The sequence below is a fragment of the Scomber scombrus genome, chromosome 6 (assembly GCF_963691925.1).
Source record: "Scomber scombrus chromosome 6, fScoSco1.1, whole genome shotgun sequence".
Lineage (NCBI taxonomy): Eukaryota > Metazoa > Chordata > Actinopteri > Scombriformes > Scombridae > Scomber > Scomber scombrus.
The window spans coordinates 27,514,083-27,532,030 of NC_084975.1; the positions used below are offsets into that span (position 1 = coordinate 27,514,083).

General features: G+C 39.2%; 1 protein-coding gene across 1 annotated transcript in view; it reads right to left on the reverse strand.

Moving 5' to 3' along the window:
* Positions 1-9,055: 9,055 nt before the first annotated feature.
* si:ch211-266k8.4 (uncharacterized) overlaps positions 9,056-17,948 on the reverse strand; it is a 47,650-nt gene continuing 38,757 nt past the window's right edge. The window contains exon 6 of the mRNA XM_062421420.1: positions 9,056-9,322. Coding sequence (XP_062277404.1) covers positions 9,256-9,322 — 67 coding nt within the window. The 3' untranslated portion in view covers positions 9,056-9,255. The remainder of the gene's footprint in view (positions 9,323-17,948) is intronic.

Genomic DNA, 17,948 nt, shown 5'->3' on the forward strand with positions numbered 1-17,948 from the left:
GCGGAGGATTAATACACATTTGGTGCTCAAGTGAGTGTGTTTATGGTACAGAGGAATGACATATACCAGGCTTTGGTAGTTAGTAAGATCAGTTCATGGTTGGTTTTGGTCTTTTCATGGTGAGATAACTACAGAATATCTCCAACTTTAACCTTCAGATGTGAAAATGACTTTTTTCTTCCAGTGTGACTGAGAAGCTAAATCATCAGCTTGTAAAATGTATCTTCTTCTGACCAGGTGCCACACAAAATAGAGACAAAATTGAAGTGCACCTTACAAACAATGTCAATTGAGGACTCAATGATTCAAAACAGTCTGGCCGTGTGTTTGTGTGTGTGTGTTTGTGTGTGTGTCGAGGCAGAGGGCAGACAATCGGATGAAGTGTCGGTGCATCATCTGTTGGAAAAACAAGAGATGAAAAAGAAGGAAAAAAAACACATATTGGAAAACTGGCATCCAACATGAGAAGCGTTCATTCGTTGTGATCCTGCCGTTACTAGTGGATCACAGAAAGGATGTGCACTCATCTATTTTAGTCATTAGTTTTCCAGATGGGCAGGGCTGGGTCAAGTGGAGCGGAACAGTGCATGTGTGTGATTATCAGCCAAACAGAAAGGAACAGATTTACTGATGCAGGAAATCAAATCCTGTATGTTTTATTACATAAAGTTTCCACTTGCACAAGTCGCCTTTGCATTTTTTAAGAGGCCTTTTCACCCAAATCACAAACATTTATTGCCTAACTTACCTACAGATAGTTTCTGTTTCATGAGCTGAGGTTCGTTGGCTTCACTAATTCAGGTTAAAATGTTATCAGGCTAAAAAGATCCTGCCAATTCTCATTCAGCCAATTTGGTTCGTCCAATATGTTTAGGGGATTGATTTACTAATCTTGAACTCAGGTTATCTTGAATAACATTACACACTTATTTTGAAATAAAGGCATTAAGGCAGAGTTTCCATAATTTAATATAAAGTGTGTTTAGTATCTGAATAATTACTTTAGTTTACAAGCTTACTCCATCTTTTGTACCATGTGTAGGCCTGTCACAATAATTACATTATCTACTTATCGTACAATAACGTAATTATCAACATCATGTCTATATATGGACTTATCATATGATACATGGACGTGTATATCGTATATATCGTTTATCGCAATTATTTTTGAGATAATATATCGTCCAACAAAAGTCGTTATCATGACAGGCCAAACCATGAGATGCCAGGACAGTAAATAATTGTTATTGTTCAAATGACAGTTGTCATTATAATAAAATGTTTATTATGCAGTGTTTTCTGGTTCTGTTTGTCTTTTAACCATGATAAGGTTTATCTGAGTTTAAGACTTTTTGCTTATGGCATTACAAATTAAATCAGGGTTGTTTTTTTTGTTTTTTTAAAAATCATTGCTTAATTTAATTGAAAAACCAAGAATTAAACAGGTAAAAAACCCAAAAAAGAGCCACAAATATTTTCTTTGAAACAGGACTAAATGTGAGGCTGCTTGGAAAACGAAAGATGAGAGTCATCATCCAGAGGAGGTAAAAGCTGCTTTAGGGAACTTGTGCTCCAGTTAGTTGTGAGAAGGTTTTAATCAATTTTCGCCAAAACTTCAGGACACTTCAGGACTGTTACGACCCAGAGGTTCGATTTCATGCATTTGCTGTGGATCTCTCTCCCTCTGTGTCTGTGTGTGTGTGTGTGCGTGTGTGTGTGTGTGTGTGTGTGTGTGATGGGCTGCAGGTGAGCTGGGTTAATTGAATGATTGTGTTGAGTCTTCAGGTTGTTCCTGAAAGCTGATTGAGTCCCACCTTCAGGCTTGTGGTTTTTAAGGCTAGCTTCCTCCAGCTCCAGAGGGCTCTTCTCACCCTTCTTCCAACTGCTGTGTTTTACTATAAAATATTATAGGAGGTTCTGCCCATGTGAAATACCAACCCAAGTGATAGGTGTGTGCAGCACTTTAGTTTACCATTAGTAGTTAGGTTAGTGTTTTGTCTCTTTGTATTTAATTTGCTTAAATGTAGTTCTTTTTTGTTTGTTTTGGTGCTGTTAGCCCACCCTGTAGCTACAGATTTGAAATAAAACCCCTAAAAAGGGCAAAATGCATTGTTGCCAGTGGTTCTTGGGAGCTGGGAAGAGGGGAGTATCCTTCTTTCATGTTGTGCCAAAGTTCCTCTAGGCTGGGTTATAACAGGACACTTCTACACAGTACGGAAAAAAGAACCCAAAGTCCTGTAGGGGCAAAAAAGGGCAGTATGGATGTGATGCCAATCCCATCTAATGTCTCATTTTGGGAGTTAAATAAGCTCTGTGGCAAAATTAATCTCTCCCAAGCTTTCATTCCAGGGGCCACATGCATAAAACTCTGTGTAGACTCCTGAAAATGAATTAATGTATTGGGTTCACCCTAAAAAGTGTGATTAATAAACCTCAACTTCAAAAGCTCTGGATGAATTTCAAGCCAGTTTTGAAGATGAACTGAATAATTCGGGTTTGTGAACACTCAAATCAAGTTGACTCCATTATCTACGCACAATCAGTTTGTTGAGGCTGTTTCTGCAGCGGTCAGAGCTGTGATGACAGGTTTAGGGACTGCGTTCCACCCAGAGCAGTAATGTAAACTCTGGATTAAACATCAACCAGGAGTCAACACTCACTGCCTGGAGCTGCCTTGACCTCACGTTCCTCACTGCTGTCAAACGCAAACAGACCTGCCGGTGTCAGGGTTTTTTACACAGTAAAGGGTATGACAGTTACCAGGTGTATGTGTGTTTGTGTGTGTGTGTGTGTGTGTGTGTGTGTGTGTGTGTGTGGCATTAAATTGAAAACAGTGACTACAACTGAGGAGACATTGTAAGATCTTTTTCTCCACAGACTTTTAAATATTCCCAGAATAAAGAGCTAACAGGCTGCAGCATTGTGTGTCTGTGTGTGAGAACACTAAAACAAGTTTCCACAGGTGGGTGGTAGGCTATCAGAGGTAAGTGCTATCAACTTATCACTCATGTCACGCACGCATATACACACACACAGATGTACAATGTCATATTTCTATAATCTTTCATCTGAAAAACTCCACCTTTTACCTTTTTACTATTGAACAGGGCAGCGAGGGGAACACAGGGGTCAGAGTTTGGGTGGGGTTATAGAGCAAACACAATTTTTTAAAGTAAGAAGCCACTTGACAGCTAGTTACATAATGACAACATTTATTACACAGAAACACGGAGTACAGGCTGCTGTCGGAGGTTTATGACCTCATTACTGTCACAAGTTCTAACTGAGACACACAGGCTTTCTCACACTTGTTTAAGTTTTAAAAAAGTTCAGATATTTATGAGTATCATGAAACGAGGCAGAACAAGATTTGAAACAAGATTAAAGGGCCGTATGGTGTGATTGGCTGTGTGACTTTTTAGCAATGCTAGTGGTGTGACTGGTCAGCACACCACTTTAGACTAAAACATTTTGCCAGCTATTAGATGCATTACTACAAAAATATGTAACTTTCTTGTCTGAAAAAAATATTGAAAGAATAGAGAACAGCTTTTCAGGCTGGCTCCAAATCTCGCAGGATTACTTCTTCATCCTCTCATGCTGGACTGAAGGCAGAAGGGAAGCTGCAGTGACTCACTAAAGTTCCTGAGGTAAAAAAAAATAAAAAATTGAGGCCCATCCTGTATTAATAGACAGGTTGGGCCGGAGCTAGCTAGTTAGCATGCTAACTTCAGTAAATATCTCTGCAACACAATAAACAGACACCTTTGACACAACATCAAAACTGTCATTTCTTAACATTCTGTTGATAATTTTGTTAATTTCTAAATGTTTCAAAAAATAAAAAAGTACATATAGCACCTTTAAGGACAGCAAGGGGTGAAAGCATGGATAAGGTCTGTAAGGTATGGGGGACGGGGGCAGATTATGGAGGGCTTTAAAAAGGTAAACAGTGGAGTCTTGTAAAGAATCCTTTGATGAGCAGGGAGCCATCAACGGATTGAGGAAGTGTGTGATATGGTCATTTGAGTGATTTGGAGCCAATGGAAAAGATATTGGGAATAACAGGACAGCCGTTGGCGTGATCAATGCGTGACGTAACCATGGCGTTAATAATGAACTTATCTGTGTTGAGGAAGGGAACGCAGGAGCTTTGTACCTGTAAGAAACCACTGCAGAGAACTGCAGTATCTGTCTAGAGGAAGTGCTGTCATGTGAGTTTATTGAACTTGATGGACAGTATTCAACTGAGAGTGACAGGAAAGAAGAAGTCTTCCAGTCCTCTTTTCACATGACAGCTCATTTTAAATCTGTCCAACCAATAAGCTACCTGCCAGTCCACAAGACTTACAAGTGTTTACAAGCTCTGCACCATGTAATTCAGACTCAAACCAAACTTTTCTGCCCTGACGTGGTCCAAAGAAAACCAAATGATGCACATCTGGTTGAAACTCAGTGTTTCCAGTTACATGCTTGTTTCCACTGAACCACACACACGTCCAGTATGATTACATGGTGGTTGTCTGTGGAGAAAACGACACACGGCACCATGAGTGGTTTTACAGACAATGCTAAATAGAGCAGCGGCTGCAGATTTGGAGTGGACTGCTTTGTGTGTGTGTGAGTGAGAGAGAGAGTCAGAGCGATGTGCAGGATGTTCACTCTGAATCTAGCGTCATCATCATCATCTTCACCAACACATGAATAGAGGGAAACAGATGCCGCCTGTCGCTTTCCTGTCCGCTGCTCCCTATTACCTCTGCAGTGTGTGAATGTGTAACGTATTTTTACTTTCCTCCTCTGCTCTAGCCAGCTGTAAATGTTAACATACAGTGTGTGTGAGTGTTTATGTGTGTGTGTGTGACGCTTTACTTTCCGCTTTCCATTTTTTGCTCTTGGTACTGAGTCATGTGTGTGTGTGTGTGATTGTGACCTGACCTCCTGCATGGTGAGCTACTACTCCCTCACTACTGCTGACATCACTTCTGTGTGTTGTCATGCCAGCACTTGAACCAATTATACACACGCGTTTGAAGCAGTTGTTTATGCTGTTATCATTAAGTATGAACCTGCAGCTCCTGCCAGACCTGATACTGAGACACTCCACGCCACTCATCCACTGACTCGTGGTGCAGGGATATCAGCCTCAGAGGGACTCTCCTCCACTTTCCCCTGGAATGAAAGAATGTGATTGTAGATTAGCTCAACAGGGAGGATTTCAGGAAATCATTAACCTCCGGTTCCCATCCAGCTACAGATTTCACTCTCTTTCTGAATCACCCTCATTTAAATGATCCTAGTGTCTCATGGGAAAATGGAAACTTTCTTAAATCAACTAATGCATACGATGAATGAATAATACAAGTATGCATGACTAAATATTATTGCAAATTCACAGAATTTCCATTTATCCAATCTGAATTTGTCTTCCTTGGATCATGTGAGATTTTAATCTGATGGGACAAAAGGTGTAATCAAGTTCATTCAGAGTTCAAGTTTAAACTTTTCATCTTGAATTTTGTATCTTAATGGCACATATCTAATTTCAGTACCTTGATGTTTGGACTTGATTTGAAATTTTAAATATTGAATTGAATAGAATTTTAGCAATTTATTTACAGTAAAAAGAAAAAAAGAAACTTGAGTTGTCTATCAATTGCACAACTTGACATCACCTTTTTAAGAAATTCATGAATTCAGATAAAAATATTTCAATTCTTTAAATTATTTAGATTCCAACATAAAGAGTTTAGTAGGTTTTTTTTCACGGTGAGGGATTTAATTGTCTGTGAGAATCATTATTTTGCTTCCGGCAGCTAAGAAATTGAACCAATCCTCTAAATTTGTGTAATAATAGAAAATGTTAAGACATGTTTAAATTGAATGTGAATATGCATAAAAACAGTGACAGGCAGTTATGATATTAGGAGAACACCTACATGCTGAAATCAGGCTTCTCAACAGGGAATCATTACTCATGACCATTCATTATTATTTAACCCTTACATACTGTTCAGTGTCAGATTTGACCTGCTTTTACATTTGAGAGCTGTAAAAACACCATATACACATTTATCTTATCCAGACTTCTCCTAATGTTACACACAGTATACAAAAATGGATCGGCTTTTTTATATGTGCAGCTGATACACATTTGTATATATGTAAATGTACACATTTGACCTGTGTTTATTAAAACAATAACAAACAAAAAACCCAAAAATCAGCATTCCAACATGTTGAAATGTTCTCCTGGACCATAAAATATTGATTGTGAATGTGTTTTTCCCCATAAGATTAATTAAACATTTATTAATGACGGGTTTTATGAATTTATGAATGTGAATTGGTGTAGAATCAGAATATGAACAATAAGGGTTAAATTTAACATCCTGCTGTTGAAGGACTACCAAGCTTTGTTATTTATTAACAAAAAATTGGCAATTTGTGCTGTGAGGAAAAAGAATATGAGGAAAACAAAATAATTTTCCATGGAGATACGTATCAAATATGGTGAAGATTGGCTAGAAAACAGAAAAACTAAAATGTGGGTCCAGTATGAGCAGATAAATGACAAAATAAGTTTGCTTCTATGAGTCACAGTTGAGAATATATCAACACCAAACTTACCAGTTCTTCCTCCGTGGCTGAACTTCCTGCTGAATTGTGTTAAGTACTTTTTGAGATCTCAAGACAAACACAAACTGGAAAATAAAACGTAACCTCCACGGCGGCGGTGGTAATGATACGCTACGCGCCATAAATCCTTCAGCTCCCAGAACGTCCCAAACAGCAATTTGCTGGATTCTTCATGTGAAACATCACAAAGGCAAAACATTTGTCAGAATAGGACAAAATCCTCCTGGAAAAGAAATATTATGTAAAACACTGAAAAAATACAGTTTTTAATCATTACGCCTTAGCCAAAAAAAATACTACAAATAGATGAGTGTGTTTGGTTTGCTTTTGTAGTGTTAAGACCTCCTGAAAATAAAAACAAATCCTTTAAAGCAGGATAATAATATTTTTAGGGACTTCGGGGAAATGTGAGGAAAACATCTGAATGTTAATGTTTGACTGGGAGAGATTTCTTCCTGTTTTGTTTTCACAGTGAGCTTCACCTTAAAAATAGATTTGGTTTCCTGTAATTCCTGTTACAAAACGTACATGTTGCCACACACTGTTGCCAATTTCAATCTCTAAGCAGCAGGTTAAAGCTTAATGTTTGTCATACACTGGTTGCTGATTTCATAATCTGACGCAGAGAAGCTGTGCAGGCTAAGTGAACAGAGGTATGTGACCCCTCTGTCCACCTCCACCCCCCCACCCCCCACCTTTCTGGCCAGGTTGTGCAGTTTGTCTTTGATCCTGAACTACCGGGTCAAACCATTACAAGGTCAGAGGGTCCGACGCTGTACATTCCACTGCTTTTAATAGGTCACTACCAAGCGTACTTTACTCTGAAAGAGAGAGAGACGTGAGATGAATAAAATTATTAATAGCAGAAAAAAAAAAAAAAAAAGGGAGAGGCAGAGTGAGAAAACGGCTGCTAATGAGTTCTGTTCCCATAATTTATAGTTTTCACCTGCTCATTTTGTTTAACAGCTTCTAGTATCATTGAGCCAAGTATCAGGGTGTGCTTGTTTCAACCCCACATCCATCCACAGAGCACATTCAGTTACTCGAGTCTTCTCTCCTGGCACGACAGATGAATAGACACTAAATCAAACTGCTGTCACGACACAGAGGCAGAGCGTTAATGAACAGGGAGGCGCTTTCAAAGGTAGGAAAGAAAAAGACGGACCGATCTGAACAAGGATGATGGGCTAACAGGGTTACAGGATTACATATTAAACGCCAAGCATCAAAAGAGTAGTTACCTAAAGTCTTTAGTTTGTTAGTGGATAGTACCATGTTGGTTCCTCTCTAAAAAAAACCTTCACTGTCAATGTTAGCGTAGCAGTTTACAATGAAATGTTCAAATTCAGTCAATTTTGGAACAATGCTTCAGAAGAAGTATAGTGGCACTTAAAGGTTTGGACCTACCTGTTCCATTGGGTGGAAGATGCATCCAAACTTTTGATTGGTACTGTCGACAAAAGCAGGGTTCTCATTTTCACCTGCCGATCATCAATTTTGCTGACACAGGGTGAGGGTCATAACAAGAAAACACAAGAAGTCTGGACAGGATCTTAAATGTATGTAATGTAAAATAGGTGGCAAAAGTTAGTAGCTTGTATTAGAACAGATAAACATACTTTAATCCTAATACTAAGGCTGACAAATCAGATTGGGGACGCCCCTGCTCATACCTGACCAACAAGTCGTTTGGGCCTTCCAATACAACAAGACTCTTTAGTGACTATTCGTACAATACCTAGAGGAAAAAATATACATAGATCGATTTAGGTGAATCCGAACAATCAACCAATGTTTTGTTCTGTCGAGGACAGTCTGAAAGAAATGTGCAATTGTTGCAACTTTGAAACTTTGAACACTACAATACATACAGTATGTCTATGAAAGATCATCAAACTATGGTTCCGTCAGGAATGTGACACTGCTCTGATATAAACACAACTGTTTATTTCATAGCATAAAACCTCCTCACTCAATTAAAATGAAATTTAAATGAATAAAAACAAGTGTAACAGACTGTGACAACTGCCAAGTCCACACTTTTTCCCTGTGAGTGATTTGATGTAAGAAGTTCCAACCGTGACTCGAGATAATTAAATGATATAAAGTTTGTGGTTTTGGAAGCTCGATGAAAAACCGACTCATTAATGCAAACACACTCACACGCAGGAATGTCACCAAACTCCTAACTGAGGCACATCAGCTGAGGACAAACATGCTCCTAAAGTAATAACAAGTCACCAGTGAAAAGTATATCAATATTTTATTAGTGTCAATTATATAAGAAAAATAAAAACAGAGTCATCGTTACGCATTTATGTATCAACTGAAAACAAAAAACAGCACCATAAGAAGTTCTATCAAAATGGGTTTATGCTACATGCACGCACACAAGCTCACACGCTCTCACACACACACACACACACTCACACAAAAAACAAAGCAGTATTAAGACATTCTCTGTTCACCAGGTTTCATGCTCAAATCTGGTTACTCGTCTAAGTTAAGATCACCTGATATGTCAGTAAACAATGTGGTTTCATACATAATGCAAACATTCAGTGCATTTTAACCCTTCACTTCATTCACCATGCCCTCCTGCCCTCCTCAGTGTTAGATGAGCTTGGACTCTCTGACGTTCCTGAACGGGACGCTGCTCTGATGTCTGGATGACAACTCACTGAAAGAGAGAAAGAAAGATCAATGAAAAGCTTCAAGAGAGCACACACCAGGTTGGCATCATACAGATTTGATCGGTTGTGGGTATGATTCTGCTTACTGATTCTGATTTCATAATATTTGAATGTGAAAATAAACTTGAATCAGGGAAAACCCTGCTTTTATTTTCATCAGAATTTGGCAACCATGAACAGCTACTTCTCATGAATGTCTTCTTCATTTTACCTTTTAACCACAAGGAGTCAAAGTCAAGTCTGCAGCCATGCTAGTCGCTCTGTAAGGTTGTAGTTTGGTACAGATATGTTTTGAGCTAAACATAATTTCCTTTCCAGGTGATGACCTCATGAAGCTGGTTAAGATATTGCCAATAGTGTGTAAAGTGCCATCAGACAGGGGCTACTTTGAGGCATTTAATATAAAACATATTTTGGTTTGATTAACACTTTTTTGTTGACTATATTGTTATTTTAGAGTTGTAATGTTTTCAGTGTGTTCTGCAATAAAAAATAGTAAAAATTGTGTGTCCAAACTTTTGACAGGTATTGTGTATATTATAAACCTGCTGGTTGTGCTAGGAGAAAAGTCACATGATCACCAAAGTCATTATGATTCATCCTCTGTGGATCTTGAAGGTTTGTAACTAGTTTTGTGCCAAATCTGATAATATTTGTTAAGATGTTTCAGTCTGGACCATCATCCCTACAGCCACTACACTAGCATCACTCAGAGAATAAATATTCCCCCATCTAATAAAGCACAAGATGCATATTCACAGTTTTATACTCATTTTTAATTCAGCTGGACACATTTGCATCAGCTGATTATAGAACACGTCAAAAACATTCATAACATGCGGCTGGAACGCTTAATCAGATTAGTGTCTTTTGTATAAAATTATTTTAATGGGATAGCTACGTTTTATTTCATCCTAATTCTCTTTTACAGAGTTGAGTAAGTTAACCACGACTGATTCATTTAAAGACTTCACATGTGCATGAATGTGTGCATTAGAAGCTCCATACAGCTGTAGCAGATTTTCTGAGATGCTCAAACTTTGTTGTTGTTTTAGAAATAGTGAATTGAGGTATGTTAAGAGTAATTTGTATTTTCATTTCCTTGGTGTTCAGTTACAACCACATGACGCAATAGCAGTACATTTTCAATTTATTTTGGTTATGGTTTCCTGTATTCGTTTCACATAATGTTCTCGTCCTAACCACAGCGCAGTTCTTCTTAAACTGGACAAAGATTAACTAGAGTCTCAGGAGCCCATATGACATTTTTGATAATCTTTCAAAAAACTAACCGTAAAAATGATCTCCGGTCCCTGTAAACCACAAAACCCGATGTTTGTGTTTGAAATACACCAGATGCCTCCTGTCCTCCTTTCATTCTAACCTCCTTCTTTCTGTTTCGTGTCCTTAGAGATTTACACTCAGATGCCTCTTAGTCTGACAACAGCCATAATTCCAACTCTGGCTGATGTGGGACATATGCCAGATTTTTATCTAAAACTTCATTAAACAAGTGTGTGGGTGTGTGCTCGCAGATCCCTGATTATGACCGAGGGAGTCCTTTCACCACCGAGCACAAACTGTCCATAACATTACAAAGTGACTCTATCTTTTCTGTCAGAACTGTTTCACTCTGCTCTGTCAACCACTTACAGCCTGGCCTGCCTTCACCCCACATGACACCCCACCGTCCCTCGGATTAAAACGTCTCAATGACTCAGTCTGTGATGTGATGCGAGGGCGCGCATGTGCCTGAAAGAGATATAGTAGTGTGTCTGTGGGGGTATGCTTCTCCTTGAGTGTGTTTGATTGAGTCAGTATGTGTGTTTGCGGGCAGAGATTACTCTGAGCAGGTTAGCTACGGTGGCTTTAGCTGCATGTGGTTGGAGACAGACCCAACCTGATGATAAACAGCCATTCACGAGCAGCCAGCACACAGTCTGGCCTTTCTACAGAAACACGTCTATAGAGGTAATTCAATAGAAGAATTGACACTATGGTAATGGTGCTCCTTGACACCGGCCCCATGCTATACAAGCGTATGGCCAATGTATGCTGTGTGGAGGGCTAAGCAGCACAAGCTCAGTGAGGTGGGCCCCACGCTTTTCAGTCCACAGCCTTTAAATGAACTTCAATAATCACATTTATCCCTTAACCAAAGTCCATGAGAAAAGTCCTGTGCACCGAACATAAAGGGTAACTGCCATGGAAGCAGAACGACACAAAACAAAATACGACATATGGCTCCGACAAAAACCTAGCAGTTGGAGAAGAATACACCCCCTGCCACCCACACACCAGCGCTGCTAAACAAGAGCAAATAAAAGACACCTTTGTCACCACCACGTAGATATATACTCGTGCACAATCGCTGGATCTGGAGCTGGACCTGCATGGGTAATGAGCTGTGAACACGGGTGCACGTACTGATGTGATGCAGGAGCCATTTCCTCCAGTGGAAACCTACATGTGTAAAAGCGATACCCCTCCCTCCCTCCCCACAACCATCTACCATCTATCTCTATTCAGCCCCTCTGTTCCTGATGTCACACTCACGTTTCCCCCTGCAAATGCATGAAAAGGGCACTTAACTGAAAAACAAGCATTTCATGACGTGGTTCAATACACTCGGCTGAACTTGTGTTAAAGAGGAACGGTTGAAAAGTTTTCATTTGACATTTCCTGTAAAACCGAACTTTTTTTTTTTTCTTTTCTTCAGGACGGGAGGTGAAATGATGGTTCAACTTAGGCCATTTTTTTTTTTTACCATCAGAAATATTTTGGTATTAGCTACTTTGACAACTGTTAAGGATGTGACTGATACAAGGCAGTTAAAACTTGTTTGTTTGTGTATTGTTGGATAAAACATCTGTATTAATAAAAAACACCAACATGAATGTGATTATGTGTGCGATGGGGGGAAAAAATCATAGACTAATTATTAACTATAACTACTATATTATAATGATCTTATTAACTCAATGAAATGGAAAAACAGTTCTTGATTAATCATTACCAAATGTGATGTGAGCTTAGGTGTATCATGGTTTGAATACCACTGTGAGTACTTAAAGCCAATTTCTTTCATAGATTGTGCCATTAAGATGATTATTGTGACATTATTCATCACTGAAGCTTAAAATAGCTCCACATATATCTCACATAAACACAGTCTGGATCTATTTTGACTGAGCTACAGGTTGTAAATTACAGACATTGTCATTGATGTTGCTGTAGTTGTTTTAAAGACAGTTGAACAGACACAATGAGGCTTTATTCAAGTTCTACGCACATCCTTTGTCGTCTATTCTCCTATCCACTAAAGGTAAATTAAGAAAGATAGAATTAAGATAGAAGTTCAGCTTCAGCTTATGTGTTCCAGTGCTTTATTTCAATTGCATGTCTGCAAATACATCATGAAACGGTTAACAAAAAGAACTTGTTTGGAAGTCTGACCTTGTTTATCGGACAGCATTCATACTAATTATAGCTTGAAGATATTGTCCACTGATTAGTTTTTGGGCTGTGACAGTGGTCGATAACAATCTTGAACCGAATAGATGGTTCAGCTCCAGGCCTACTGAGGTCAGAGCCACAGTTCTTATCTGCTCTGCATCTGTCAAAAACATCCCCAAACCTCAGACCTTAGAGGGGGAAAAAAACGCCGAAGACGATATCATTCATGTTTATTTCAGCTCTGGAAGCTAAATGAATGAACACAGTGGGTTATTTTGGCATGTTGGGGCCTGACAGGCTTGTATGACCTGAAAAAGACCCATATTTGTCACTGATGTAGGGATCATTAGTTTACTCCCCTGTCACACACAGTTGCAGAGTTAGTATAGTTTTCACTCATAAGGAGACACAATGGAACTGTTAAAACATTTAGAATGGGTGTCAAGTTAGGACCACGCTACAGTGGGGTAGGAACAATTTAAAGTAAAGGTGGCTGAGTAACATAGTCAGGTACACACACACACACACATACACACACACACATACACATACACATACACATACACATACACATACACATACACATACACATACACATACACATACACATACACATACACATACACACACACATACACACACACATACACACACACACACACACACACACACACACACACACACACACACACACACACACACACACACACACACACAGCCAAGTAAAGTCTATTGTGTGTCTGGTACAGTAATGGGAAAGTATTAGCCAGGTAACATCAGCCAGGTGAACTGAGCTCAGGTTGCTTCAGTTTCTTAGAGACTGTGGGAGTGTGCACATACACACAATAAAAATGTAAGCCTATAAACAACATAATGATGTGTAGCATGCACATTATAAATAAATACATACATATTTGTACAGTATATGCATACAGGTGTGGGCAGAACGTATACACACACACACACATCTTAGACAAAGAGAGTGATTATTACCTCTGTGCTCCAGCAGACACACATCATGCATAATTCAAATTCAATTACACTGTAGGAAGGAAACTGGAGAGACACACAGGTAGCTGTGATGTGCTGCACCAGTAAAACCATTTCTTTTGCAGTGACTCAGCAAGTCACACCAACTGGGCTCAGTTACTCAGCTCTTTGTGCTTTAACTAACTTCTTAGCGCAGAGATGTATCAGTGAAACATGACACCTCAGAGGACCAGTGTGTAGCTGCAGTGTGGCACAATCCACTGTGAGCCTGGCTGTGTCATACTGTCAGGACTGCAACTATCCATTATTTTCACCATTGATTAATCAGCTGGTCTTGTCTTTTGATTAGATGTCTAGTCTCTAAAATTTCCAAAGACGGTGCTGGACAAAAAGTCAGAAGATCACCAAAGTAATTACACTTCGTCTTCTGGGAATCATGAATGTTCATGTAAAATGTTGTCCCAATCCATAAAGTATTTAGATATTTTATTCTGAACCAATGTGAAGGACTTATGCCTCACATTTGTCATGATTGGAACCAAATATTGGGCATCTTTTTCTTAGTAAATGGTTGAAATGATTAATAAGTGATCAAAAGTGTTAATTTTCAGTCAATTTGATTGATCAACTAATCATTTCAGCACAACATACTGGTTTTATTTTTCAATGGTGATTCACATGAGTCACATTTTAATTAAAGAGTCTAAACCTTTGTTGAGAAGACTCTGGTTAACAATATCATCTAGATCCTTGACTTCAAAAGCACAAAACAGAAAAAAGTTTTTTCAGCTTTCAGAGATTTTATTTTTAAAACCAAGTAACACTCTATACGCAGAGGGCTATATCAGTTCAGTAGATGAAATTAGAAGCTAGCTTTACCTCTACTGCTGTCAAACAAGTGTCGCAATAAATGACTGAAGAGACAATGAGTTAAGGTGAGGGCTGAACTCAAACATCCTCTGTGAGGGTAAGGCTGGAAAGGTAAACTATTGGGATGAGGAAGAGATGAAGAGCTGTATGGAGAGTATATCTAACTCTTTGATGGTACAATAAATAAGGACGACTCATTGAGGGTGTATCTTTGTGATGTTTAGTCAAACCCTTCCTACCTTCCCTGTGTTCATCTCATTTAACCTGGATAAATTCATTTGACGACTCAGTGAAGAGCTCTGCCTTTCACACCTCGAGACAAAAGACTCAGTCATTCACCACCAACCTTTACAGCCTCTGTCCCTCATCCTGTCCTTAGCAGGTGTTCTCAGTAAGACACAGGAGATATCAGATAGAATCTAACATACGGGTTATAGGAAGTACTGGCAAGTTACTAAAGACCTCTATCTAACATGACAGTTCATTTACAGCAAGTGAAATGGAGAACACACAGTGATTTTGTACCTGTAAAACTGCTTCCGCTCTTCCCTTGACAAGTTATCTATGATGGTAGTTTTATTCCATTTTTACCACCGCAATACCAGTCTATAGAGACAGAGCGCAACGTGTCACACTTCCACAGGAGGGGAAAACAATCAGCGCCATAACATGCAACCAAGGGCTGAAACGCTGACAAAATACCTGCAGCTAGCTCAAAACATAAGGTTTCAGCATGTGAGCGGATTATTTATGCACCATATCACTACCAGAGAGGGAAACATTGTTTACAGCATGTACTGAAACCTGTTACATTAAGATGCAACACATGAATGCAAGGGCTGACATCATGTCTACAGTAGAGATAGCACAACTATCTCTATAACAAGCTCCACCACATAACAGGCTGGATACTTTGCACAGCTGATATAGTGAGTACAGTTAGTAAACATAAGCAGGGACGTGACTTGCATAGACATGTAATCATTTCCAATTCAGGCTCTTTTTACAGTTAGCGTTTCAGTTAAATGCAGGTTAGTTATTCCCAGATTTAAACATTACAAAGCCTACCTTTCAATTTAACAGCTGTTGTATTTTTTCTTTTATGTGTATTCTTTGTGACTAGCAGTGTCTCCAGGTATGTGTGTCATTTTTAAGGAGTTTTTTGTGAGCTGCAGGCTGTCCATGCAGCTCAGGACAGTCTGTCTCCTATCCACCACACACCACACTATCCACTTTTGTCTTCTTAAAAGGCTCAGATTTTTCAGTTTGGCAGCTTAAAAACCCCCAAAACATCCCACCAGACAGCAGCTTTTTACGCATTTTTTGTTGTCTGCTTGCAGACAGAAGTGACAAGGAGGCACCTTCACTTTGTAATGAGCAATGAATTGTTTTCCCCTCCAGGGTTGGCGGGACTTAATTACACTCTGTCTCTGTAGACGAAACCTTACTGACAATGTTGGGAGTAAGATACAGACATCATTAAAGAGTTTACTACTGCGTTTCCCACTGCTGGAACACTCAGATCCACTAAAAGTGGTCTTTTCCCACTTCCTCTCCTGGTTTAACACTAGCAGTCTGAGAGGAATTCTTGTATTAATACATTTGTCCTTGCCAGTCAATTTTGCTTGTCACATACAAATCACACAGCTTTTCACTGGATTCTGAAGTGACAATGTTTTGGGTCTGTAGTTGCTGCTCTTCTATTTTATCCAAGCAACCGTTATGTTGGTACTGCCGCAAACATCAATTCAGAAACAAGACAAAGAGTCCACAGCAATACTAGCAGCTCTGTGAAGCAGTTTCACAGGCAGGATTCGTACCTACTTGTCGTGTGGTGTGATGAACAAGTGAACCTTGAGTTTTAGATAACTTTATGACAGATACTGTACCAGTTCCCAAGGTAAAGATTTCATCACTGTGCACAAAACATCCTCATTGCTTGTGCATCAGAGGACTTAAAACCTGCACTGTACTTTTATTATGGCTTTGTTCATTTTTATACTTTTACCCTTGCAGGCTTTTTCTCTGACAGTCATTAACTTTGACCTTTTCCGTTCACTGTAAGTCAAACCAAACAACCTTTCATTAAGATTGTAGATAAGCAACTACTTATGAACTTATGTTTCCTGCTAAAATCTCACTTCTCATACTTCTTCCATTTTTCTATGAGGAATGACAGTTCCCTTTGTTATACTAGTAGAAAAACAACGAGTTTACCCTCACAGCACAATTTATTTTCTATCTATTCCATTTATCATTTCTTTTCACTGCAGGCGTGGGTGAGGGGGGAGGGGGGAGGGGGGCTTCCATTCAGCTCTTAGAAAAACTTGAAGGTGTGGTCCATTCATGGTCCATTCACTTTTACATTTATAGCCGTTACCTTTTGTTCTCCCTCTTAAGTAAACAGCGAGGCGTTGGCCAAAGCTGACTGTCACTTTTGCTGTACCTCTGCCTTGAGGCTGACCCCCTCTCGATGTAAAATTTAACCCACGAAACTGTGTCCCTACATGTACAGCTTTTACTATAATTATGTGATAGGCATAATAAAGGTTTACCCAAAGTGGTCAGATCTGAATTAAAGTACAGATTCTCAGGTTTAAACTGTAATAAGGGGCTTAAGACATCCTAATAGGGTATATAATGACTATATACAGTAATGATGACTTATTTGTAGAGCTACAGTATAAAAAGAGGTTGCCTAGGTTTTGGGACATATAAATCAAAGCATTAAATGAAACACTGGAAAAAGAAATTGCATGATATTTAAACTTCAAACAGTAGCTGATGTATAAGCGGAAATCAGAAGGGGAAATTACGTTCAGCCAGGGTTTAAACAGTTAACTCACCTCCGCTATTATATTTCTCTTTCAACCTTTCAAGCTTAGGGTTGACACTTCCTTTAAAGAAGCGTGTGTGTGTTTCTGTGAGGCTTGAGGCTGACTCGAACAAAAAGAAAAAGAAAAACCCAAAACAACACCCTGTGGGATATCGCTGTGACTCTTGTTTTTTTTCACTCACGTGTGACCCAAAGAATGTTATCATTCACATGGTTAAATCCTGCTGCAGTGCCCGTCTGCCTGAACACACACACACACACCAAACAACAGCCGGGCATCGCTGGGAAATCTTGAGTGATGTCATGAATGATTAAGATAAGAGTGGTGCAGTGTGTCAAGGGAACAGTGCTAAACACCAAGTGGGAGCCAAACGCATCCTGATTTTCAGTAGTTTTTCTAAAGCTCACACACAGTCCCTAAATGTTCAGGATGTTTCGAGGCAAATGTTGGTAGGGCTATG